Raw genomic sequence first — 27,371 nt, forward strand, 5'->3', positions numbered from 1 at the left:
ACATACACAATCCATGTCTCAATTGTCTCAAGGCTAAAAAAATCATTCTTTAACCAGTCTCCTCCCCTTCATCTACACTGATTGAAGTGGATTTAACAAGTGACATCAATAAGGGATCATAGCTTTCACCTGGATTCACCTGGTCAGTCTATTTCATGGAAAGAGCAGGTGTTCCTAATGTTTTGTACACTCAGTGTAAGTTGTTATGTTGAGTAGGATTGCAATGGTCTTCTTTCATTTTGTGGGATGTTGGTTGCACTTGAATATGCTGTATATTTTCTCTTTTGAGTAAGTACTGTACAATAAAGCTAATGTTTATTACTGAATGACCTTGCATAGTAAAGGTAATATCTCGCATACTGTAAATATGAACTGCCAAATACACTGAATGAAGGTCGCTCCGGATAAAATATAATGAAACGTAACATAGCTTTGTTTTTATTACTTTTGATTACATTGTGTAAATACATTTCATCTCATATCCTGTTAGAAACTGAATTATAACTATGATGACTATGATTTTTTTTAAACCTGCCACCAAGATAACGATCGCTTAATAAATCCAACAAATCTTCTAATGTTTTTTTGTTTTTATACAAATTCATTTCAGCTTAACCTCTCTCTCTGCTAGAGATCCTGGTTGTAGTTGAATTAATCTAGTTTTTCAGAGGCTATAATTAACATCTAAAATGCGTGGAAATCAAAATCCAGCTAACAAATTCAGATTCATGCCTATATCCCTGTACTACAGAGAAATGAAGGCAATAATAGTGAGGTGGCCATTTTTCTATCGATTTAACAATTATAGACAGCAGGGGTGACATCACCATCTATGGTGCTGCTTGGAGCTGTGGATAGCGTGAGGGTCCTGCTAGGTTCTCAGAGCAGGGCGACAGAGCCCGGCTGGCTGCACGGCTGCAGACTCGTGTGACACTGAGCAGAGCCTAGCACCAGGCAGACCACACCTCAAACAGCTCAGGTCACCCACTAAAACTCCATTGAGATCTGGACCTGGTACAACCAGCAAAACCCAAAGTCCCAGGTTGGCGGGTTCCATATGCATTACTACAGCGCTAAGCCTCTTTCCTCTTAGCTACATTTGTAAATGCCCTCCACCATGTTGCCCCCCCCCCTCTCCACACACACACTTAGTGAGCCCTAGAAGGCTTCATACTTCAGATGTGAATGGGTGCCAGAAGGCATTGAGTTGATCCAGACTCCAATCTGTGAATGATGCCTTCAGTGCCATTAGTCCTTATTGTTTTTGTGATTGCCTCATCCTTGGCTTGTTTCACAATTTGTTCCTGATCCCCACAAATCTCATTCACTCCAGCAGCCCTCTGATCGTCCAGTACAACATGCTGTTCCAACAAAACAAATAATTCAGAAGAGTCAAGTCAACGTTTTGTGATTTAACGGCTTCATTCTCTCTTTAGGTTCCTGGGGGTCTCTGGCATATTCCCAGAGCGCTAGATTCTCCCGCTAGTCACGGACTCAAAGCTCTGACTAACACTCAACGTGTCAAAGTGTTTGTAGAACTTCGTTAGCAAGACCTAGCACCTTATTCCAGCTCTCCAGTCTTCACCAATTGATCTGTTCTCAGTCCATTGCCATACCATAACACCCTGTCAGTGGCAGGTCAACTCTATTGAATTGTTGGTGATCGGTGATGTTTCCAAGTGGTTTAAACAACACAATGACCTAGAACTCTCAACCCTCTCATGGTGGGGAGGTATGCGATGCTATGTGAACGCTGACCTCTACTGGTAAGTGTTGAAGCGAGGGAAGGTGTGAGAGGGGGGGGGGGGAGAAATATAGCTACAGTCACGCTTCAAGTGATCCCAACTAACCTATAGCTATGAGTAATGCTAACGCATACTTGGCCTCTGGAGCCGATGGGGTTATGCTGATCTCACTTCCATTACACAAGCATCTGGAGAGGAATACGATACTAATAGCAATCAGAAATGGTAATCACAATCATCATTATAGTTTTATTTATGGTAATTATACTGTACAATGTACCAGATGGGAAAGTATCAACGTTTATTTTTTTACCCATCCCTTATCCCACTCCAAAACATTTGAAAAGAATGGCTACAACTACAGATTGTCATTAGAAATATGTCAGAATGTTGACATACTGTATTAACCATAGTATGTCACCTGTGAAGCTGAAAGTGACATAATTACAATGGTTAAATGTCCATATTTTCTTCAGATTTTGCCCAAATTTTTTTTTGAAGGTCAGACATATTTTTTTGACATTTTATTCATCTATTATTAGCGTGTGCAGAGCAGATCTGAAGTCAAGGTTATTGCTGCCCTGTGTCAGTCAGATTTAGCAGCGGCCCAATAGGAACTCTGTGGCCTCTGCATATTTTGCACTCAGTGAGGTCATTGGCTGGTCCCCGGGGATCCATTATCTTCTCTGTCTCCTCTCACGCTGGGAAGTGGAGTTCCCAAGCATTTCCCTTCTTCCCTCCAGAACAATCCCATGTCTTCCCAATCAGGAGCATCTAGTAGCTGGCTTCACCCGTTTACTGAGTCCACATGGTGTGGAGATGACGAAGACCAGCCGTCTGGGACAATAGGAGGATATTGAGACATACCGTAAGGGTGTCTGAAATGAAATCGCTCCTAACTCTGATAGTGGGGGCTTAGAGCAGTGGTTCTCAAACCTCTCCTCGGGGACCCCCAACTGGGTACCCCCCAGCTAACACACCAGACTCAACTTGTCAACAAACATGAATCCCTTGAATAGGTGAATCAAGTGAGCTAGTTCAGAGTTGCAACAAAATTGTGATACGTCAGGGGGGTCCCCAAGCAGAGGCTTGAGGACCACTGGCTTAGACAGTATAGGTCAGAACTGCCCAAACCTCTTCCTGGAGATCTACCGTCCTGTGGGTTTTACAGTTCAGCCCTCTTCCTGGAGACCTACAGTCCTGTAGGTTTACAGTCTAACCCTCTTCCTGGAGATCTACCGTCCTTTGGGTTTTACAGTTCAGCCCTCTTCCTGGAGACCTACAGTCCTGTAGGTTTACAGTCTAACCCTCTTCCTGGAGATCTACCGTCCTGTGGGTTTTACAGTCCAGCCCTCTTCCTGGAGACCTACAGTCCTGTAGGTTTACAGTCTAACCCTCTTCCTGGAGATCTACCGTCCTGTGGGTTTTACAGTCTAACCCTCTTCCTGGAGATCTACAGTCCTGTAGGTTTACAGTCTAACCCTCTTCCTGGAGATCTACCGTCCTGTGGGTTTTCAGTCCATCCCTAATTTAACACACCTGATTCTACTAAGTACCTGCTCAACCAGACCTTAACTAGCTGAATCAGATATGCTAAATTAGGGTTGGACTGAAAACCTACAGGACAGTATATCTCCAGGAAGAGGGTTGGGCAGCCCTTGTATAGGTGGTGTTATGGAGGCTCGTTTGGAAATCGTCCAAAACAGTCTCAGATTGTAAAAGTCTCTGATGTTTTATTGTTTTGTGATTTGGTATGAGAAAATACATTATTGTCCTGCGTCTATCTGAGTAATTTAGATAATTCAGTAGCTTAAATAACCCTGGAAATAAAACATGTTTTACTCTTTATGTATTAGTTGAACATTAAATACAAATTCCTACATATCCTTCAACATGTAAAATCAAATGACATCTGTTGAAGAGAAACGTACAGTAAGATATGGCCCTATATTCTGTCTCTTGTTTATGGTCGTCGGGTGACAGTGCAGTGTGCAGGACCTGGGAGGGAGGTTGGGGGTTTAATCGGGCTAGCTCGTTGGGACTGAAGAGTGAAGGGGAGGAGGAGGTTTGTACAGGAAGGAGAACTGCATCAGTTCCAGGGCTTTCCAGACCTCCCTAGGGCTTCATTATAAGACAGAGGAGGAGGGGGGAGGGACTTCCTGTAACCAATAATCCATCTGCCCAAACAGAAGCACTGAGGGAGACCTGCAAAGGAACCAATGTCACAGCAACACTGTGATGAAAATTGAGAGAGAGAGAGAGAGAGAGAGAGAGAGAGAGAGAGAGAGAGAAAGTAAAGAGAGATGTGAAGTGCAGGATGTATGAAGCTGGAACAGAAAGAAAGGGTGTGCAGATTTAAAGAAGATGAGTGGGGGAGTTTTACAGACTCAAGAAGGAATTGAAAACTCCCTGTGGCGTGAAAGTTGCAGCTATTAGTCATCCAATAGGGAACAATAGGGATGTTGTCAATCTGGGAGAGAGGACAGAACAACTTCACTCAGGAAGAAGCGTGGGATGGGACCGTATAGGATTTGATACTATTCTTTTAAAAGTGTGTTTCTTCTCTCCAAAATGTAAAAACATTGTAGCCTACATAGTTTTGTTTTATCTATAAATTAATATCCACATTAGTTCTCCTAGAATTGTTTGTATGGGACTATTAGAAAACAATGGTAAATCAATCATTCATACAGTAAGCAATGATTTAAAACACTTAGTTCATAAATGTGAAAATGTTTAATGTTTTTTAACTTTTGGAGTTAGTATTTCCCTGACCAGGGTTGGCTCTAGCCTTTTGGGGGCCCTAAGTGAGAAATCCCCCCACCAAGCGGGCAATATTGTTTTTGCTGCCCCCTTCTTGACTGAGGCGAGATAACATTTAGTCTTCAAGTTCATTTCCAGCAATTCTACAAAAAAAATTGAGGGAGGCAGTGAGACATTTTTGCAGTTTTCTGCAGTTTGCAGTTTTCTGCAGTTCTACACATTTTGCCATGACTTGCGTATGCCATGTTAATGATATCTGAGTGAGAGTAGGGCCCCCTGGAGATCAGTGGCCCTGGACACGTGCCCTGCATGCCCGGGCAGTATTCGGCTATGATTGCAACAAGTTTAGATAACTGGCTAGACTAACTGGCTAGACTAACTTACCAAACTAAAAATTGTTTGCTGACATGGCTAATTGAGTGACTGCCAGTGACGGACTAACGTAACGTAGCAGGCGTAAAATAAATGCCTGAAACTAGATCCCCCTACATTATGTATGGTCTTGACGAGAATTCTTTTAACTGTCGGGAAGGTTCTCTTCTGCACTGTTCAACCAATCCAGTAAATACGGAGGAGGAGTTAAGATGGAGTCACGCCTTTTTAATGTAAAAAAACGTTATAGTAATCATGGCCGAATACGACCGGGCACGTGCCAAGGGGCCCTGAACTCTAGGGGGCCCCCGTTGATTTTGTTAGTCACTCTCACTCAGGCCCTCTCTTCCATTTCCCCTGAAATCTGGAACATTAGGTTGTTGATGTCCCCGCTGAGACTAATGACTGAAAAAAAACGAAAGAAAAAACGCTGATGCACAAGCAAATTTTGAACTTGCACCTCGTGTGTTCTACAATTCTGTACCCTGATGAAGACAGCTTGTCTGTCAAAACATTGGTTATTCAATTATTGCATCTGAGCTCCTAGAGTGTGCGGCTCTCCTTTCCTTTTTCAAGTGTTCTTCCCCGCTAGCCAGCACCTCGTCTAAATAGGTGTGCGTTTCTTTCGCCACTACAATTCTATCTGTCAACAGTAAGTTGAGTCAGGGGCCCTGTAACGGCCGGGGTCCCTAGGCGACCGCATATGTTGCTTATGCCTAGAGCCGGCCCTGTCGCTGACTGTTCCTGAATCACACATTGTCTTAACAAATTCCTCACACCTCTTTGAAGAAATAAACTCCTCTCCTTCGACTAGTTTTGACTCAGTGCTTCCTCAGTGTCTCCCCCAGCTGTTTAAGTTTACGAATGATAGTTGTTGACACTGAATGACCCACACTGATGCACCAAAGCACCATGCATTGCCAGAGAAGTCACAGATCAAGTGTGATAAAATCCCCCCTATTCAGTCATCACTGTTGGCCAGCATAACGATGGACTGTGGGTTGTAATGTTTATATCTGTCCCCCTACACTTGTTAGCTCCTTTAGGCCTATACGGCTTTTATACATACTGTCTCAATGTCACTTATAGTAACTACTTTAACTTCAACTTCAGCATAATTTGAATATATTTGTTTATACAATGTATACATTGTATATTTATGGAATTTTTAAAAAGCATGAGCTTTGAAATCCTCTAAACACATTTGACAGACATGGAACTACTTTTCCCACAGGTACAATATACCCCCGCGCAGTTATTGAGGTAACACACATCTCTCAATTCAAGATGAAAGAACACCAAACATTTACAGGAACATTCTCACACATCACTCATGTTCACTCACATCAGTCTTGTTGTTCAGCAATCAACACATCATTTCCCTTTCTCCTCGATAAATAAACCCTATTAAAAGATGGCCTGGCATTAGAATGCCTAACACTGAGCGACACTGCCATAGTTGTGGTAAGTCGTGTAAATAACTATGTTCTGCTGAGGGCCTGCTGATCAAACACAGCACCAAGCACCATTTTCTTTCTTAATCGACTGTATCATACAACCCCCTTCTGTTTACCTTAAACCAGATTGACCTTTTATAGAGCTGATTACTACGTGCTAATTACACTACACAGAAGGCTGGAGTTAGAACACACAGCAGGCAAACAGGCTGGAATATACACACAGACTCGCACATGCAAACACACAGACTTTCACACACACACACACACACACACACACACACACACACACACACACACACACACACACACACACACACACACAGCGACTGGTACACACACACAACCCCCCACACACACAGACGTTTACACACACACCCTGATCCAGCGTGTCTGTGGCGTGTTTACATGTGGGCTCCATTTTGCTGTGGCGCGTGATAGTCAACATGATCAGAAATCTGACTAACAAATGCTCCAGCTGGTAGAGTAAACAGGTAATACATCTCGATCACATCAGCGTAGCATTCTACTGTAAACACTTTGTTCAAAATTCGTACTTGTGGCATCTCGTGCTGAAGGGAGATGCCGGCTGACATTCTTGGCGCTCTCCACAAGAAAGAGCTGTTGGAGAAATAGAGCTGTGAGTTTATGGGTTTGGTCATTTACGAGTTTCGCCAGAGCATCTGGTGGCTTTAATCACATGGGGGGAAATTAGTCAGAAATGTAGGAATGGTGAGGAGGAGGCGAGGTTTGGGTCAACTGGAGAGGGAGTCTCACAGGCCACCCTCTGTGTTTACTGAAAGGCTTTGTTGATACCTTACTTCACAAAGGAGTCATTTTCAATGGACATTTACGCTTATTTATGCAGGGATGGGGTCCATTCCATTTCTAATTCAGTCAGTTCACCTCTTGAATTGAAATTCAATGTACACATAGAAAACAACAGGCACTTTTCAATTCATGAAATGTGCCCTTGTAAAGTGGTTCCTGGTCTGAACCCGTGCGTTCGCAGCAGCTATCAAAGGTCACAGTTCACGGTCATTTTAACAGTCAACATCAGGTTCACTAAGAGGAGAGGGGAGGAAGCTGCCGTTTCTAGCAGTGACTGAAACTGATCCCTCTCCCTTGTAAAAGGTGCACACCAGACACATGCAAGTGGAATCGCCTCAGTGAAATTGATCTCAGCGTGAACTGAATGAGTGATGTGTATCATAGCCCTTTGCCACCTGGAAGTCCCTGTGTGTGCATGCAGACCTGCATGCAGTGTGTGTGTGTGTGTGTGTGTGTGTGTGTGTGTGTGTGTGTGTCTTACTTAGCATGTGTGCACACGTGCATGTGTACATGCGTGCGTGCATGCGCGCATGTGTGAGTGGCGACTGACATCTAACCCGTGGGCTAAAGTAATCTGATGGCAAAGAGGGGCGTGAGGCGATACCTTCTATAACTTCTACCCCTCAAATTAGTAGCACATTTAACAAGCCTGCCCACACACGGTTAACAAAGTGCTCACGACGGCAGGCCTAATAATTAACTGTGGAGCTCCCCAGATGAGCTCCAGGAGAGAAAGGAGCCCCATATATCATCCAACTATAGAGTAAGTCCTCCCCCCACCCCTCAGAATGGAAACAATATCATAAAAGGCCTGTGGTGACATAAAACAAAACCATTAGCTTTGACGTGGAGGGGGGAGAAGTTAGGAGAAGTTAGGAGAAGTTAGGAGAAGTTAGCTCATTTGGAGTTTAAAAAAGGAAAGCGTCTGGACTGATCCTGTTCTTTATGGGCCTGTCTGTGTAAGTCCCCAGATTTATCTCGGTGTCTGCACAGCAGGGCATAAATCATCTCTGGTCCCTCTGCCTCTCTTTCTGCCCTTCTTTTTCTCTCTCCCTCTTTTACTCTCTCTCTCTCTCCCTCTGCCTCTCTTCCGTCTCTCTCTCTCTCTTTTTCTCTCTCCCTCTTTTACTCTCTCTCTCTCTGCCTCTCTTCCGTCTCTCTCTATCTTTTTCTCTCTCCCTCTTTCACTCTCTCTCTCGCTTTCCCTCTGTCTCTCTTCCGTCTCTCTCTCTCTCTTTTTCTCTCTCCCTCTTTTACTCTCTCTCTCTCTGCCTCTCTTCCGTCTCTCTCTATCTTTTTCTCTCTCCCTCTTTCACTCTCTCTCTCTCTCTCTCTCTCGCTTTCCCTCTGTCTCTCTTCCTTCTCTCGCATGTCAGAGCTTGGGATGTGGCCGTCAGCGTCTGCAGCAGGAAAGGGTCCTTTTTTTCTCTCCTCCGGAAGAGTTAGGCCTTGAGACATTACCACATTGTATTTTGCGGTGCAGTTTGGGGGAACACTCCTGGCGCTGGCCAGGCCTGTGTGCCTCTGGGGCCTCTTTCCCTCTCTCTCCCTTTAATTAGATTATAACCGGGTCCCCATTTTGCCATTCTGCTGCCTGGGCTCCATCCTCCAATCCGCCAACCCACTACAGTACCTTTGCCGGCCGCGGCACCATAATATCTGGACTTAAGGGTAGGAAATGACTTAAATGTCGGTTAGACAGGATTCTGTTACACCCAATGGTGTGCTGACAAAACAGCCAGGGTAATGGAGATGTTAAAAGTGCGAGAGCAATTGAGATTTACGGCCCAGGTTCTATGAAAAGTGCACACCTGACCAGAAGCACCACAGGCTGCGCTGCTGTGGCCGGGAAGACATTTGGGCCGCAGCTGAGAGAACCATCACCACCCGGGTCAACTCCAAAACAGCCAATTAGAAGCGCAGGGACTGTTGCAGATCAATAAATGTCACCCGAGCATGGCGCTGCTACTCAGAGGCCCAGGCTTCATTTGTAAAGAATAAGGGAAAGAGGAGGAATGAGGCTGTCGGTCTGGATGTGAGTCTCTGAAGCACAGCCACTGGAACTCTCGTCTTGCGCCAAGTTATGGAATTATCTGAAGTTGTCTACTCAGCAAGGAAAACAACATGGTGGCATTATGGAATGATACATTGTATATAACAGTGGCCAAGCTCCTAGAACAAGCATGAGAAGTCATGGCTCTACAATATATAAAAACAATTGCTCAAATACATGATCCAAAAGCTAAATAGAAAATATAATAAATATCAATGGCTCATCAACTGCTTGAAGTTGATTCATTGGTAACTATTGTGGGTTTAAACGATACAAAACATTCACGCAGTGAGACACATGCACCAACAAGGCATACATTCAATCCCACCCCAGAGCTGTCTATCTCAATGGGACGTGACAGTAGAAGAAAAGTCAGAGCGACGTCTGGAGACTTCCCTCGGAGGAAGTGAACAGTATGACTGATTCAGAGTCGTAAATCATTTCGGGGAGACGCTGGGAGCTGCCAAAGGGAGAGCGTTTTCCGTGTAGACCGCTGAGAGAGGAGCTCTCCAAAGACGTTCCGCTGCACAGCGGGGTGGCTAGATGGATGGCTGAAACTGTGTGTTATTAGTCATTTCTTCCCAAAACATAATGCAAGTCACGATGCTATGATATGATAACAAAGTGTGTCGCTTTAGGCTTGGGGGTTTCATCTGGGAAATGGTTACAGAGGTTACAATTTCACAGCACTGCGATCGGAATATGCTCAGGCCCTGGAGGCACATTCTTCTCTAATGTTCTCAGTTCTGTACCAATGGGAATTAAACGTGTGACTGGGAGTTTGCATAGGTGTGTGTGTGTGTGTGTGTGTGTGTGTGTGTGTGTGTGTGTGTGTGTGTGTGTGTGTGTGTGTGTGTGTGTGTGTGTGTGTGTGTGTGTGTGTGTGTGTTAACTCAACTCTCACTGAAGGTGTCATTGGTTGAGAGGCATCCAAGGAGTTGAGGAGGAAAGAAACAAAGATGACTGCTTCCTCCGGCGGAGGAGGAGGGAATATTCCCTGAAATATGTTGATATTCCATCCTCTATATTGCATACAGATTTGCAACATGGCCGTCAGAGCGATGGAGCTCCTGCCGTGAAAGAAAGCTCACAGGTAAAACCAGTGCCAGGTGCACAGCTGCTTCCAACTAACAGCTCTCCCTTTCTCTCTCTCTCCATCCCTGCTCTCTTTCTGCCCCCCCCCACACACACACACAAATCATTGCACAGATCACACCGCACATCAAAATGGGATTCAGTAAAAAATGTAATTGTTTCTAAGTGATGTACTTTACCAGACATTCAGTCCATTTAGACCCTCCTGCTACCCCATATATACGAATAGCACTTACAGCAAGACCATTTGTAACTGAGTGGTTTAGTCTGGAGTCCATGACACACAGCACACATGAGTGAGATAACTGTAGAGCTCCATCCTAATCCCAGTCTAACTCCTAGACCTCTTCCCTCTGTTTGGTTTCTCAGCTGTTTAGTTTACATAAGAGGGACATCCCCATTTGTAAAGTTCATCACCACATCCCCCTCCACACACGACTCGCACTCTCCACCTACGACAGAGCACTTCTACCCTTCCAAATACAAATAATCAGCCATGATGAGCGATAGGGCCGGCCTGCAGAGGTAATTGTAATGACGGATAATCACCCCCGAGCCCAATTTAGACCACTTTGTTCTACTTAACCAAGCCCACCCTAGGATCTCAGCATGGGGCTGCTATGGCGACTGGATTTGGACCTCGTTACTGCTGATGGAGTCTTTTGGATGTGCTTGGATCAGGTTTGTTTCCAAAACCTCTCCTCGAGTACTGTACACCAAGCAGGTTCCACATGTTTGATGTAATCCAGCAATAGCACACCTGATTCAGCTAATGATGGGCTTGATGGTTAGTTGACTATTTGAATCGGGTATGCTATTGCTGGAATAAATCAAATAAGTGGAACTGCCTCTGGGTACTCAAGGAGAAGTCTGGGAAACACTGGTTTAGGCTGTAACTGGGGCCCAGAATGTTTCCTAGTCAGTTCACACCTGGCCATGTGAATTGAACACAGTGGGAGATGGGACATGCAGGCCTGGCACAGGAGGTTGGTGGCACCTTAATTGGGGAGGATGTGCTCGTGGTAATGGCTGGAGCCGAGTAGGTGTAATGGTATCAAATACATCAAACAAATGGTTTCCATGTGTTTGATGCTATTCCATTCACTCCATTCCAGCCATTATTATGAGCTGTCCTCCCTTCAGCAGCCTCCACTGAGGCCAGGCTATAACTAGGGCCAAGAATCTTTCCTGGTCATGTCATGTAGTCAGGTGAAACTCCTGGACCTACCCAAGGACATGTGTGTTGAGCACAGTGGGGAATGGGACAGGCCAGAACTGGGGCTGATGTCAGACAGTACTTTAACACCATCTGCCTGAGTCTCTGTTTCCTCCAGTTTCATAGGAACCCATCAGAGAGATGATACCCTGCTGATTCTCATCTATAAAGCTCACTGCATGTGTGGACCAGTGACAGCTCTGCGAGAGAGAATGTGGAACAAATTTATGTGGTGAAAAGCAGAGACCATATAGGACATAAGGGAGAGTGAGGGAAGGAGGGGGTGAGGGAAGGAGGGAAGGAGGGAGTGAAAGATTGGAGGGAGTGAGGGAGAGAGTGAGTGAGGGAGTGTAGGATGGAGGGAGTGAGGGATGGAGGGAGGGAGTGAGGGATGGAGGGAGTGAGGGCTGGAAGGAGTGAGGGAAGGAAGGAAAGAAAAGACAATGCTTTAAAAGGGACAGAAAAATCCCTGAAGAAAAATATTATTCAACATTTATTTAGAGAGCAACAGAAAGAGGGGTGAGACAAAGGAGTGTTACCAACAGAATTTGGAGAAGTGAGAAGTGGAAAAGAGCATTTTGAGGAGGTATTGGAGGAAGGTGCAATATTTTTAGAGGGCTGAGAGAGCATGGCGAGCACACAGAATGTGTGTGTAGCTGTAAAACACATGGCTGTTTGAGTAAAAGGTAATGGTCCATAGGGTGTGAATGTCTACATTCCAGATGTAGTGTGTGTGAGTGTCTCCCTCACTCACACTCACGGCGAGATTCTCTGTATCTCTTCTTACATCTTTGTTCAATATATTCTCTCTAGGTGCAAATGAGCATAAGACAAAAGTGGAGCATTTTACCCACTGTAAGTTTTGTTACTCTGTCTGCTCTTTGTGTTAACCATTTACATCATCAGTACTCAGTTTATAGTCCTTCCCCACTCTCATTTCACTTTCATCTCACCTCAATCATTTTCTCCTTTATCTGGTTGATTTTGATGAATGTGTTGTATACTGGCAAATGTAACCCTCCACGTCAGTCTTGTATACCCCAATATTGTTGATCCCATAACTGTGGTCATTGTGTGTATAAAACCGACCCTGAGACAACCATGCACTGGTGCCGAATGAAGACAGATACTGTGTGGATTGGTTGGCCCAAGCGCTGGTGATTGCTCTAATTATAACAAGTTCGAATAAACTACCTCAATCTCCTCGATTATAATTCACACTTCACTCCACTAGATGGCAGTATTGACGTATGCAAAAATGCTGAACCTTGGTGTATTCTTGACAGTGCTCCCGATGGTTAAATTGGTCCGCTAATACAGACCTACTACATTTTCTTAATATATATTTTAAATTCAGATTTTTCACCAAAGCTATGCTTTGTGCCTCTCATAATAGCTTGAGTGAGGATCTAGAATTGTAATGACATCATAAGAGGCACTCAACAGAACTGACCTGTGTTCAGCTCACTAAATACCTCACCTCCGGACTGTCAATAACACTGTTGTACTTAGCACTATATCTCCTACACACCCTGACCTGGGTTCAGCTTGCTAAATACCTCCCCTCCTGACTGTAAATAACACTGTTGTACTTGGCACCATATCTCCTCCACGCCCTGACCTGTACATCCCGTCTGTATGCGGTATCCTCTTCGCTTTGACTGCTCTTTTGACCCTTGATATATTTGTTTTTCAGTATCCAGGAAGAACAGTTTTCTAGTCTGTGGGTGTATTCTCTGCTGCTTTGTGTTCTAAGGGACCCTTTGGCCCAGAGTTCCTAAACTAAGTGATCCAAGTAGTGATCCAAGTTTAGAGGAAACACTAACACGCACACACTCTTTCTCACACACACACATGCGAGCACACGCCTCGGGGCCTCCTGGGAAGCACCAAGGCCATAATCAAACCTGTCTGGTGAGGGTGATGACTGACTGTCTGGGCCTGGCAGATCTACAGACCCCCATTTAGTTGGAACTGTGTTTGTTCTCCTATTCAGCTCTGTAAAACAGTGAATAACAGTGAAACATTAGCCTAGCTCTGCGATGTGGTGGCATGGTCTCCATATCTGTCTAGAGTTAAACTAGGTCTGCTCAGACATAACAAATGTCTATGACAGTGATTTCAGTCAGACACACTCTGGTAGACCATGAGCAGGGTTGCGTAGGTTACTTTCTAAATGTAATCCGTTACAGCTCCAAGTTACTTGTCCAACATTGTAATCAGTAACGTAACTTTTGGATTACCCTCAGTAGCATAATCTGATTACATTCTGTTACTTTTACTTTCCCCTTAAGAGGCATTAGAAGAAGACAAAAATGTATGTTACCAATTGAAAGACATCTATTGCAGGATAAATCAATGTTAAAGTTTACATAGCTGGCCATAATGGATGTTACATTTTTCTCTATGGGTTGGTTATGTAGGCTTCTTCTAACCTAACCTAACCTTTCTACTACATATAATAATACCACTAAATTATATCTTTACATTAAAAACCAAAGTCTATCAGAATTCCAGTCATTCCAATAAATGTTATACCCCTGATATACAAGAATAGGACTTGGAAATAAGTATTGATTAGCCTAATTGTTTTACCTGAGCATGACCCCAAAACTAAGGACTTATTAGCCAGCCCTACTCTGTTTATGATTGTGTTGTCATGGAGGACTGATTGGGCTCATTGATTCGAGTTTAAAAATAAATGCTGCATTCATTGAATGGCATGCTTTGTCAAGTGTGCAAAGCTTTCATTAGGGCAAAGGGTGGCTACCTTGAAGAACCTAAAATATAACACTGTATATAACACTGTAACACTTTTTTGGTTACTACATGATTCCTTGTGTGTTATTTCATAGTTTTGATGTCTTCACTATTATTCTACAATGTAGAAAACAGTAAAAAATAAAAACCCTTGAATGAGTAGCTGTGTCCAAACTTTTGACTGGTACTGTATATATAATATAATACCTGTAAAAGTGTACAGGTATGAACATGTGTCCATTAGGCCTATGGATTTCATTTGGCCTAATCCGTTACTCCCCAACCCTGGCCACAAGGCTTGAACCATGAGGCTAAAGGAGGAAAGGGTAAGCCAATGTGTCTAGATCAGAAACACTGGTTACCAAATAACCTTTTTTTAACAAACAAAAGAGATAAAAGATCAGTGATCACACTTCTTTTATAAAATAAAAATATGTTTATTGCCTGAACAACTGTTTTACGCTAAATGTATTGTGACTCTGCATATCATGGTGTGCTACAGCAGTGTTTTCCAACCCTGGTCCTCCAGTACCCCCAACAGTACACTTCTTATTATTTCATTTTTAATCCCCTTTTTCTCCCCACTTTTGTGATTACAAGCTTGTATCGTCAATGCAACTCCCCAATGGGCTCGGAAGAGGCGAATGTCGAGTCATGCGTCCTCCGAAACATGACCCACCAAGACGCGCTTCTTAACACCCGCTCGCTTAACTCGGAAGCCAGCTGCACCAATGTGTCGGATGAAACACCGTTCAACTGACAACCGAAGTCAGGCTGCAGGCGCCCGTCCCACCACAAGGAGGCACTAGAGCGCGATGAGAGCAGTACACATTTTTATTGTAATCCTGGACAAGCACACCTGATTCAACTTGTCAACTAATCATCAAGCCTCAATGAGTTAAATGAGGTGCGTTTGTCCAGGGCTACAATGAAAATGTGTTCTGTTGGGGGTATTCAAGGACCAGGGTTGGGAAACACTGTGATACAGCAAATACCACCATGGAAGTGAGCTCAATGAGAGTCCCTTGTGGAGAATGAACAAACTACAACTCTAAAGAGCTCCTGCTGTAGCATGATTATCCACCAGGTGTCCCTATATTGTCAGAGATGAACAATTATGTAAATCCGAGTACACTAAGTTTTCTGATCTGTGTCTAGTCCTCAGACAATCAACTGATGAACTGAAAGATGTGCAAATCACATGCAGAAAATGTTTGAACACCAAGACATGTCATCTCATATTATGATAAAACCTTCCCTCTGAAAACTGAAACAAGGTAAACAAATGTTTTAAGACATTCCCTCTCATGTCTGGAAGCATGCAGTGGAGTGATCCTGACTCTCCCTGAGGCAGCTTCCTTCAACAGTGGGAATTCCACTACATTTTGGAGGATGTAAAATGTTGGATATCGGATCCGCCCTGGAAGTGTAAACGACGTATACAAAGAAACAACAAAACCAATCGCTCTCCACCTCGGTACGGTCTGCTGTGGAATGTTAAGGGATCAAGAGCAAAAAGTCCATTGATGTTGAGACTTTCTTCCACTCCTGCGATAAAAACACTAACCTGAGGGAATCCTTGTTCTCTCTCTGGGATTCTCTCTCTTTCACAAACACACATGTAATCACAAGCACACTTACAACACACACACTTTCACAAGCACACACCTAATGTAGCCTACACGTTTGCGCACTTGCACACACACACACACACGTGTGAGTGATGGCTGACAGGAGGGATAAACAATGTTACACTACTAACCTGGGTTCTGTATACCTTTGTACTATGCCTCACTTAGAGACTTACAGTAGGATGATAGACTATTGCCTTGGGCTCCGTCTTACTGTGTATGAATAGTCCATGCAGCTCCAGGGAATTACTGTGAGGAAGCTGGAGCTTCAATTGGACTAAGCTGCTTCATTATGGGCTCAACTGATGTGTGGGGTCTCAGACGAAGCAATTACACTCGTCCCTTTCATGTTCTGTATATTTATCAGCAACACTGATGTAAGGTCTGTGCTACTGTGTCCATTTGAATGGAATATATAACCGTAGGGGTTGTGTCATTATAATGCCATTAGGGAAGATTCTCTACAGAATGGTCAATGCAGTAATGAAACCAAAGAGAGAGTGAGATGTCCGAGGTGGACATAGTATAATCAAAACAAAGACAATTTATGTGAAGGATTAAATGAAAAGAAAAGTCATTTTAATGAAAGCAAACATTTTATACCTCCACTCAAACATGGCAGTACAAAATCACACATGTATACAGTAATGTCAACTCCTCTCCTCCATTCAGCAGCACCTTTATCCAGTGATCTAGAGACCAACCCACATTTTAAAAACTATAGTATACTATGGTATATATACTAGAGTATTAAGTGTAGTGTTTTTGCAGACTGTGTTTACTATAGTAATCTGTAGCATTTACTATTAACTATAGTATAAAGACCGTCGTAAAATAAAAAGTGTAGTATATACTATAGTAATTAATGCAAGTGTTTTTGAAGATTGTAGTATTTACTGTAGTGTTTTAGCAGACATTACTGTAGTATTTACTATAGTGTTCTTGTTTTATTATCTTTAACAGAAGTGGAGGCTTTTTTCCTTTAGGAAATCTATTGGGGAAACACTAAAAGAGCTAATTTTCCATAACCTGTAGGTAGGTAGGACTGGGGTCTGAACGGATAGTTCAGAGCTTCTGCTCTTTTCTATAACCTGTAGGGACACACAATTATAGGTGGCACAAATTGGGATATGGGGGAGGGTAATGGGCACGGTATATGCCAATTAAATATTGTAGTATTTAATATAGTGTTTTTGCTGACATTACTGTAGTATTTACTATAGTATTCTACTGCATACTACAGCATTCAATAGTAAGGACTACACATGATCGAAGGACACTACAGTGTGTAGTATATTATAGAGTTTACTACACAATTATATAGTAAGTACTGTAGTATTCTATAGTAAACTGCAGTATTTATTCATGTGAATGAAACACAGTACTGTTTGAAGTCTCAGACCATAGGACTATAGACAGTCTCACACACTTGCATAGCGAACTGTCTCCATACACACCCCTGTCTCATGTTAAACTCTTCCCTATCCACCACACTGTTCCTTTTTCTAGTGCAGTTCACGACATACAGAGTTTGAAGACTCAAACACACAACTTGTGGCCAATCCGTAGGTGGGTAGTGATAAAGGTGGTCCGAGGCGAGGCTGTACAAAGTGATCTGCTCTTCCGGGTTGGCTCACGCCTGGAGCAGCTGTCCTGTAAGGGCAGGGCTTCTGTCCCGGATCAGAGCACATGACATCTGGGCCACCTTCTCCACTGACCGCCCCCAAAGTGTAGCTTCCTGCAGCATCCACATACATACAGAGAGACACTGTGAGGATCCTGAGTGCAAAGACACAAAGAGATGGTGTTTGGATCGTCTGCATAATCTGATCCACAGACAGACATACTGTGCTGCTGCATATCCTGATCTATCAAACCAATCACAGTGGGGAGGATCTCCTTCACACACGTTTGACTGTTCAAATACAATACACAGCTCTTTGAGCTCCTTCAGAACAGACAAAAACAGTACAATCCACCAAGTATACCCATCAATATTCTCACACACACACACACACACACACACACACACACACACACACACACAACCTGCTGGGATCACACCAGAAGCCTTGTGATTGACAGATACCACGACTTACACAGGACGTCCCATGTTGAGTCCATTGTCTTTTAGGAGGATTCCTCCCTGGAAAAACAGCCCTTCTCACATTCTCCGGTGTTGTAATGCCTACCGCATGTCCATAACATTGGCCAAACAAACATTTGAATTCTCCTAAATCAAATTTTGTTAAGAATTCCCATTTGCAGGGTGGGTGGGGAAATGATCGTTGCCCACATGTGATTCGATAGCGAGTTCAATCAACAGACGGAAGCAATTTGAAAAGAGAGCACTTCAAAATTAAACCTCTGTATGATTTCTTTTTTCAAAAGTGCTTTTCTGAATTACAGGTCCCGTTGCACTCGTAAGCCCAGGCAAGGGCATTCTTTACAGTTTACAGTGCATGATATTGGACAGATCTGCAGCAAACCACACGTTCAACTACAGACAGAATGTGTGTGTCTGATCTAACCGACTAGGGACCCACTGCTTTTAAAAGGCAGACTCTCTAATGTTGTGGTCATTTGCTTTTGTGATTCCTCTGTGCCTTGTGTTTTTTTCAGGCTGCCTGCGAATGCCTTTCATAATCGTCTTTCACTCCCTTCTCCATTCCGGACATCAGTGAGTGACTCCCGGTTTGGGTTAGTAGTTGCTTGATGAGGCATCAACGTTGGGATAAGTCTGGTTTCTGTCTTTCAGACCCAGCAGTGTTTTAGAGAACTATGGTGCTGCCGTCCTGTTCCACCACTGATCTGAGATCTGAGGGGGATCTCTTGACATGTACTCTACTCTATTCAGCCTGGTCAATTTCACATTGGACCTCGTGGGTTTGAATATCATCCTAGTCACAAAGCATTGGAAACTGTGATGAAATGAGATTTCATTAAAGACTTACTTTCTTCACGTTTGAATTTATTTGAATGATTATTTGCGACTACTCGTTTGTGAACCTATAGTGCTTAATCTATTGCTACGGTGTCCATATTAGGACAGACTCAGAGTCACAAGGAGTTAGTTTCTGTACTCATCTCCCAGTGGAATGATGTGTAATTGGAATGTTGTTTGATTTCATAGTGTAAAATTGTAATAAGAAACATTTCTAATTCAGCCCTTCCTGGGTATTATTCAGATGAAACGTTATCAGTGACCAGACCTAAAAGACGTGTAGGGGTGCAGGGGAATGTACGTGGTGAGGTATGAGAGTGCTCAGAGCGGTGAGCGTGGAATCAGGCCTGACCGCGGTTAATGTGACTGAGCACTGGGATCCAGAACTCCTGGAGTAACTCCCTAATCAGAACCAGTGTTGGGGAGTCAGATGACAAGCATTTTCCACACCAAGAGGGGATCCGAGGCTACAACTGCTGCTAGACGGATCAGCAATGATCTATTGATTAAAGCATAATGGAGTCAAAATATGGTAGCTTTGAGCAGGTTCCAGGAGTATTTCATTTCAGCTTTTCCTGTGTTCGCCTAATATGTTTTTCTATTTACATTTGGCCATGGTTTTAAGAAATCAGAAAAGCGCAGGGAATGAAAAAAAATTAGGCTCTCCTGCTTTTCTTTAAGATGTACTAAAGTCATTGCTATTTTATTTAAAGGATTACTTCGGGATTTTGGCAATTAAGCACTTTATCTACTTCCCCAGAGTCAGATTTGTACCTTTATTTAACTAGGCAAGTCAGTTAAGAACAAATTCTTATTTACAATGACGGCCTAGGAACAGTGGGTTAACTGCCTTGTTCAGGGGCAGAACGACAGATTTTTGGTGGATGTACTCATGGACACCATTTTTATGTCTCTGCATTCAGTATGAAGGAAGTTGGAGACAATTTCGCGAGAGAAGGCTAACTAGCGTTAGCGCAATGACTGTTGGTCTATGGTATCTATTAGCTTGCTAGCAGTTTGCATCAAACTGCACGCAGATATAAAAATGGTATCCATGAGTTCATCTGACTCTGGGGAAGTAGATAAAGGGCTTCATTGCCAAAATCCTGATGTATCCCTTTAATTACTTGTACTTGGCAATGCAGCCTGGTTTCAAAGACTAGACGTAACATAGTAAATGTAATTCCGTTGGACTCAATTAGTAAGATATGTTTGGTTTGGTATGGCTACATAAAACAGACGGTTACTTAAGGTCAAAACTAAAGTAGGGTGGTTGGTCTGGGAGGATGGGGGTGATATAACGCGAACGTCTAGCAACCCAAAGGTCACGAGTTCGAATCTCATCACGGACAATTTTAGCTACTTAGCAACTAATAAGCATGTTAGCTAACCCTTCCACTAATCATTTTATCAAATTCTTCCCCTAACCTTAACTCTTTTAACCCTTCCCCTAACCCTTTAACCTAACTCCTAAACTTAACCCTAACCTATCTAAAGTTAGCCAGCTAGCTACAGTAGCTACCTAGTTAGAATTCGTAACATATCATACATTTTGCAAATTCGTAACCTATTGTACGTTTAGCAAACTCGTAATATATAATACGAATTGTAATTCATAACATACCATACGAAATCGATGATGGACATCCACCAATTAATACATACGAAACATAACATACTAAATGGAGTGTCTTAGATTTACATACAGAATAATAAGAGTGATAATGAGACCAGGTTGGGCAATGAGGATGGGGGCCAATACATCTGTGAGCAGTCAACAGAGTATGGCAGCAAATGTACTTTTTTACCCCAACGTTGACTGGATATTCCTCCATAAGAGAAATACACGTTAGTTTGTCAGCGATTGGGAGCCAAAGCTTTGCGAGAAATCAAAGCATTCTAGGAAACCTGATTGCAACTCTTCCCCTTTATTTGCACCATAAGTAAATCACTAATACATTATTTTCTCTCTGTCTCGGTCTTCAATCTAATTCAGAAAAATAGCTTATTGATAAAGGCAATGGCTATCAGTTCATCACACGGAATCGATTCCAGAATGTTTGAGGCATTAGTGGACTATGAGTATGATAAATGCTAATTAGTCCATTATTTACCACCCAAGTGCATTGTCTAAGGGAAAGTCCGGGAAAGCATTAAGAGTATAGTGTCATGTCATGGGCTCATTTGAGACAGCTACAATCCCAGCCCTAACCACCAAGCTAATGATCACTCCCCTTAACAAGGTCTGTTTGGTTATAGGCGCAGCATGACAAGTCTAACTGCTGGAAAAAAAGAAGAAGAAAGGAATAAAAAAAAAGAGAGAAATCAAGAGAAAACAACTGGAGATCACCAAGGAGGATTAACATTTAAAGCCCTGTCTAAACCTTTGTGTTCAATTTTTCCACTTGGGAAATACATGCCTTTAAAATATGAATTATACTTCCTAACAACGCATTATTAAATCAACTAGTCGCTCTCTGGTACATGAGCAAGAATTGCGTCCCTTTGAAGTCACTACAGCTTTGAGCAGACACAACTGTCGCTGGCTGTTGCCATCTTGAGCAATTGGGGGAGAAAGGCCTGGTCAGGGAGGTGACTAAGAACCCGATGGTCACTCTGACAGAGATCCTCTGAGAACCTTCCAGAAGGACAATCATCTCAGCAGCACTCCACCAATCAGGCCTTTATGGTAGAGTGGCCAGACGAAAGCCACTCCTCAGTAAAAGGCACGACAGCCCACTTGGAGTTTGCCAAAAGGCACCTAACGGACTCTCAGACCATGGGAAAAAAGATTCTCTGGTCTAATGAAACCAAGATTGAACTCTTTGGCCTGAATGCCAAGCGTCACATCTGGAGGAAACCTGGCACCATCTCTACGGTGAAGCATGGTGGTGGCAGCATCATGCTATGGGGATGTTTTTCAGCAGTAGGGACTGGAAGACTAGTCAGGAACGAGTGAAAGATGAACAGAACAAAGTAGACAGAGATCCTTGATGCAAACATACTCCAGAGGACTCAGGACCTCAGACTGGGGTGAAGGTTCACCTTCCAACATGACAACAACCCTAAGCACACAGCCAAGACAATGCATGACCGGCTTTGGGACAAGTTTCTGAATGTCCTTGAGCGGCCAAGCAAAAAGCCTGGACTTGAACCCGATCGAACATCTCTGAAGAGACCGGAAAACAGCTGTGCAGCGACGCTCCCCATCCAACCTGACAGAGCTTGAGAGGATCTATGGAGAAGTATGGGAGAAACTCCCCAAATACAGGTGTGTCAAGCTTCTAGCGGCATACCCAAGACTCAAGGTTGAAATCACTGCCAAAAGTGCTTCAACAGAGTACTGGGTAAAGGGTCTGAATACCTATTTAAATGTGATCAGTTTTTTTATTTGTAATACAATTTTATTTTTAACTGTTTTTGCTTTATCCTTGTGGGGTATTTTGTGTAGATTGATGAGGTAAAAAACGATGTAATCCATTTTAGAATAAGGCTGTAACGTTACAAAATGTGGAAAAAGTGAAGTGGTCTAAATACTTTCTGAATGCACCGTATAACTGGTTTCAGAATGAAATGTAGGCCTATCCGATGACAGAAAGAGGAAACCGAGTCATAAATAATGGCAGCTCACGCAAATTACTCTGGATGGGCTTGACAGACAAGACGGGTACCTCTCCTGACCCTAGCTCACCCACTAAACTTTCCTGTCATTGGCAGAGTGTCTGTCTGTTCAGTGCTCCCCCTCTTCGCTTCGCTTCTTTCCACTGCTGGCACTCCAGGATGCATAAACTCCTCTCACTAATGAGGCCCTATCTGGCCCATTGTTACGAACACATGCACTCAAGTCACACACGCACACTCAACAGGTCCCTGTATATAGTCATGTTATTTTCCACTCCCTGTATATAGCCATGTTATTTTTACTCGTAATTGTTATTCACTGGGTATTTATTCCTCGTGTCACTATTTCTATTCGGAAGGGCCTGTAAGTTAGCATTTTACTGTTAGTCTACACCTGTTGTTTACGAAGCATGTGACGAATAACATTTGATTTGATTCACTTGCTGAGAGAGAGGGAATCAAATCAAATCTGAAACGGGGGGGTCATTTCTCCATGTCTCTAGCACCATCTAGTCAGACCCAATAAAATGTCCTCCAGGACCGAGGTGGTTTTCCATTGGCTCTCAGTCTCACCATGTCTTCCAGAGGTTTAATATGGATGGGGAAAACAGTTGGTTGGGATGCAACACCACACACAAATGGGCCTCCAGTATCTCTGAGGCATAGAGAAGTGCTGAGACATGTGGAATAGAAAGACACCTGACTTGGAGAAGAAGTAAGTATTATAAAACAGGTAGTTTGGATTCTGGATGCTGATTGGCTGAAACAGTATACATGTAATGATTGCACTGTAATCAATGCTTGTCAAATGCCTGATCCAAATATGTGTACCAATAAATATGTATACACACTAGGTATAGTGCCCACCTGTGTTGTGGGATACAACAAGTCCCAACACATGTATCTGAGACCTAGTGCTCTCAGAACAAGGGTAGGTCCATTTTTTGGGACATTTCATATTAACCTAGGGAATATGAAATTAACCCAAATGAGCTTGACATATGCAGCATTAGACTAAAACCACAGAGCACTTTGATAACGGAATATAAATAGAATATATTTCACCGATATTACACATGGGGTAACCTCACTTTCCACTTTATCATGACAGTCTGCCATGGACTTTCACATAGAAAATCTCCCTGACAAAAGTCCATCATTTGTACATATCAGTGGGAAGTGTCACAAGTTATACAGTATATGCCATATGTAACCCAAGAGCAGAGCATACAGTTACACTCATATAAAAGTTACTCCTCTACAGCAAATCATCCACACCTCATATTTTAATACCTGTTCCTTCTATATGGACATGTTCACTTAAAAGGGCATCGACAAATTTACTTAGAATAGGTATCAAAAGTTAGTGACATATTGGATAAACACAAATGCTCTCTCGTGAGCACGGACACGGACACACACACACACACACACACACACACTAGCCTTGTTATTCCAAACTGAAACCACACGTTTACAGAATGGAACTACAAATCATTACGGAATCTATTTTTACATACTGTTTAAGAGGAGGATTTTGACAGGAGTAAGACTATACCTCTTTGAAAGAGGAGAAAACATCAGCAGACCACACAATAAGCAATCCTTTGAGTACTAGCTAACTTTACTTTTAAAATGCCACAGATGGGATCAACCTTTCCATCATGGAAGCAGAGCTGTGTATAGCAGTCCACCGCCACACATGAAGGGGCTCTTTGAAGCTTTGGGTTTTAGCAATTAGGAGTTTTAACAGTGACAATTTGCACGCCTCTGACATTTTGAGATCTCAAGCCCCGAGGACTAGCTACCGAGGGCTCCCACTTCAGTTCCCTTCATGGATTGCCAGTGGAGCTGGAGTCCTCAGTAAAAACAGCTCATGGAAATGCTTTCAGTAGCGCCGGGCCAAGTGTCCTGGAAAGAGTTGTTAGAATCACAATAGCCAGCGAAGAAATCGTCCAAAACGTCCTGTTGAGACATACTGCATGACAAAATGTTTGGGGTGCATTGTAATGTTCTTCTATGCTTGTGGTACCGTTAGCCACGAGGGCAGTATCAGTTTCTGTGGGCTGTTTCAAACTCTTCCATGAGCAGATCCGCCTTGCTAAAAACGCTGAACATTTGCTTCTTGTTTATTATCGTCTAAAATAGTAGGCTAAAATAAGAAAAAAGTTGTATAAGAAGCTCTCCCCAAATGACCTATGAGGTGAGTCCCGTTGGTACAATATGACTGGGGACACGCACGCACACACACACACACACACACACACACACACACACACACACACACACACACACACACACACACACACACACACACACACACACACACACACACACACACACATTCCCTTTGGTTTAAAAGGATTGTGTTTCATCCTTCTGACAGCATGTCCTTTTCTTGGTATTGAGGACCCACCACCCCCCTCCCCTCTAATTCTATGGGGAGGTGATAGCTAGGGGCTAAACAGACAGAGGGGGATAGCAGGTCTGGTTAATGTCTGGTTCAGAGACTTGATATGAGCCCAAACCTAACACCCAAGATTTGGAGTAATTTAATCCAAAGTACAGCCTACAAGGCTACTGCTTGGGCCATGCTAAATTAGGAGGATCCAACTCAACAGTTAAACCATTGACTTGGGATTAGTGATTCAGGCCAAAGGGTCTGGAGGTCAGGAAATGTGACAGGCCGCTGGTCAATGATTTTAGGGTGAGGCGTTGAATGTGGCAAGGTGCCAGAACGTCTGCTGCACTTCATTTGAAAACGACACGTACTGTATGAGAATTCTTAAGCGCGTCGATGTTTATCCTCCACCACTTGTGTGGAACTTTTGCGAGTCTCCTCAGACTTTCCAGACAAGGAAAACCGCACTTGCATTGATACATAGCTGCTTCTTAGACCCCACTGACACAACAATTGCTGTTGCACAAGCTGCTCACAGTACAGCGAGAAAACTCACTTTGAAAAGGGGTTTCCAAAATATTCTGACAAATACGGTATGTATAGGCTTCCCTTTGACTAACCAAACAACAAACCCAGTCAAAATGGGACACAGAGCATTTCAGCAAAGAAAATAAAAAGGAAGTCTGTGTTTCCATAGGGTCTTTTCAGAATGAATGCTGTGTTATTTCAACAAGCTCGAGTGAGTGAGTGATGACTTGAATTTGGCCCACCGGCAGACATACCTCTAAACAGTAACCAGGACAATGACTCTTCACTTATAGAGGCATGAAGACATGGGGAGGATGTATGCACTGGGACATACCAACCTCCACCCACACAAACACCCACCCACCCACATACATACACAGACACACACACCTCATTTGGTTATGATAGTAGAAAGTCCCCATATTACAGATAAACATGACACGGTCTGTATCGTAGGACATCTTAGGTCAAATACAGGTACTGGTATTTTGTTCACTGACACCCTAGACATGACACACCCTGGACTTAAACCCAGTACATCCTGGTCACGGCTTAGCGTCCTCACTTCCACTCCAAACACGGAGGTAGAATGTAATCGCAGACATATCTCCCATAAGCCAGGCATACAAACACCGGTGCAACAATGTGTTTCTATACTTCTGTCAAAACAACGGCATCTCACAGACTAAACAACGAGGGGATGTGCAGGCCGTGCGGCCTACCAGATGATGAGTGTGAGACAGTGGGCAGGCAATGGGCCGTGAAATTGATATCAAAACAATTCACAAAAAAAACAATAGGTGTTTGAGACAGACGCATCACTGATTTCAATCAAATCTAAACGTTTGGAATTGGACTCTATTCTCATCACCTTCAAAGATACAGTATATGTAGGTAAGATGTTCTAACATTGTAATCACATTCAAGGTTTACTGTGAGGATTTTCCACAGCCCAAAACACACCATACCATATCACAGTGTGGTCTTTCCCCCAATGAAGACACAAGCACACATCTGAAAGGTGAACACTTCTCAAAGAAGCCTTAAAAAGGAACATGTAAAGCAAAAGTGTAATCCTTCCAGTGCCATCTCTCTCACACAACATTATAAAGACGTGTTAACTCTATCCGCCAATACTGTGGGTGGTCAATACTGTGGGTGGTCAATACTGTGGGTGGTCACAGCGCACAAAGCTAGTGGTAAAGTAAATTCACATATGAATACACTTTGGCATTCTTTGCCTGAGTATATGTTTACAAACTAATTTAGAGAGACCTGGAATGTATTAATCCACTATAAAAGAACATATCCTTTTGTTTGTAATAGTTCCCGTAGTTGGAATGCCATTTCCCCGATTGGGACATCTAAGTCAAGTCCTATCACTGAGAAAACCCATTGCTGGTCTATTTAAAAATCGACCAAATCAAAGCTGAGTAAACAGTGCTTTTGGTATGTCTAAGTCCTCCGCAGCCAAACTCCTGCGGTTGAGTTTCACACATACCAACACACATCTGGCGCACTCGGGGCACAAAAGATCAAGCTTGATATCCTGCAAGTCTCCTGGGTCCACATCTTCCCAAGGCCCTATGGGCCCTGGTGCACTATATAAAGGAAAGAGTGCCATTGGAGACTCACCCAGGGGGGGTTCTTATCTTGGTTTCCCCAGGGATCCACAATAACAGTTACAGACATCATTATGAGAAAACAAAAGAGAACAAATTAGGCTTATGACAGGGGAAAATACTGTGTGAATGAGCGGCTGCATATTGTAACATAAATCTGATGCTAACCATTAGAAGATCTACAGAAGATTGGCCAAATCTGTCAGCGCTGTCGGATATGTTATTGGAGTGACGCAAAACAGCTTTCACATTGGGGTTGAGTTTTTGTAAGCACTTGATTCACTTTATCTACGGTTCATTCAGCCGTGCACTTTTTCCTATGCAGTGCCTCA

General features: G+C 43.2%; 1 protein-coding gene across 2 annotated transcripts in view; it reads right to left on the reverse strand.

Moving 5' to 3' along the window:
* Positions 1-16,480: 16,480 nt before the first annotated feature.
* The window catches only part of LOC115141141 (D-ribitol-5-phosphate cytidylyltransferase-like), a 32,738-nt gene continuing 21,847 nt past the window's right edge, over positions 16,481-27,371 (reverse strand). The window contains exon 10 of one of the 2 annotated variants that reach the window (XM_029679820.2): positions 16,481-17,661. In XM_029679820.2, coding sequence (XP_029535680.1) covers positions 17,557-17,661 — 105 coding nt within the window. In that variant the 3' untranslated portion in view covers positions 16,481-17,556. Of the gene's footprint in view, positions 17,703-27,371 lie in introns of both variants that reach the window. The other variant, XM_029679821.2, reaches the window with a different exon arrangement.

This window comes from Oncorhynchus nerka, linkage group LG14 (assembly GCF_034236695.1).
Source record: "Oncorhynchus nerka isolate Pitt River linkage group LG14, Oner_Uvic_2.0, whole genome shotgun sequence".
Classification (NCBI taxonomy): domain Eukaryota; kingdom Metazoa; phylum Chordata; class Actinopteri; order Salmoniformes; family Salmonidae; genus Oncorhynchus; species Oncorhynchus nerka.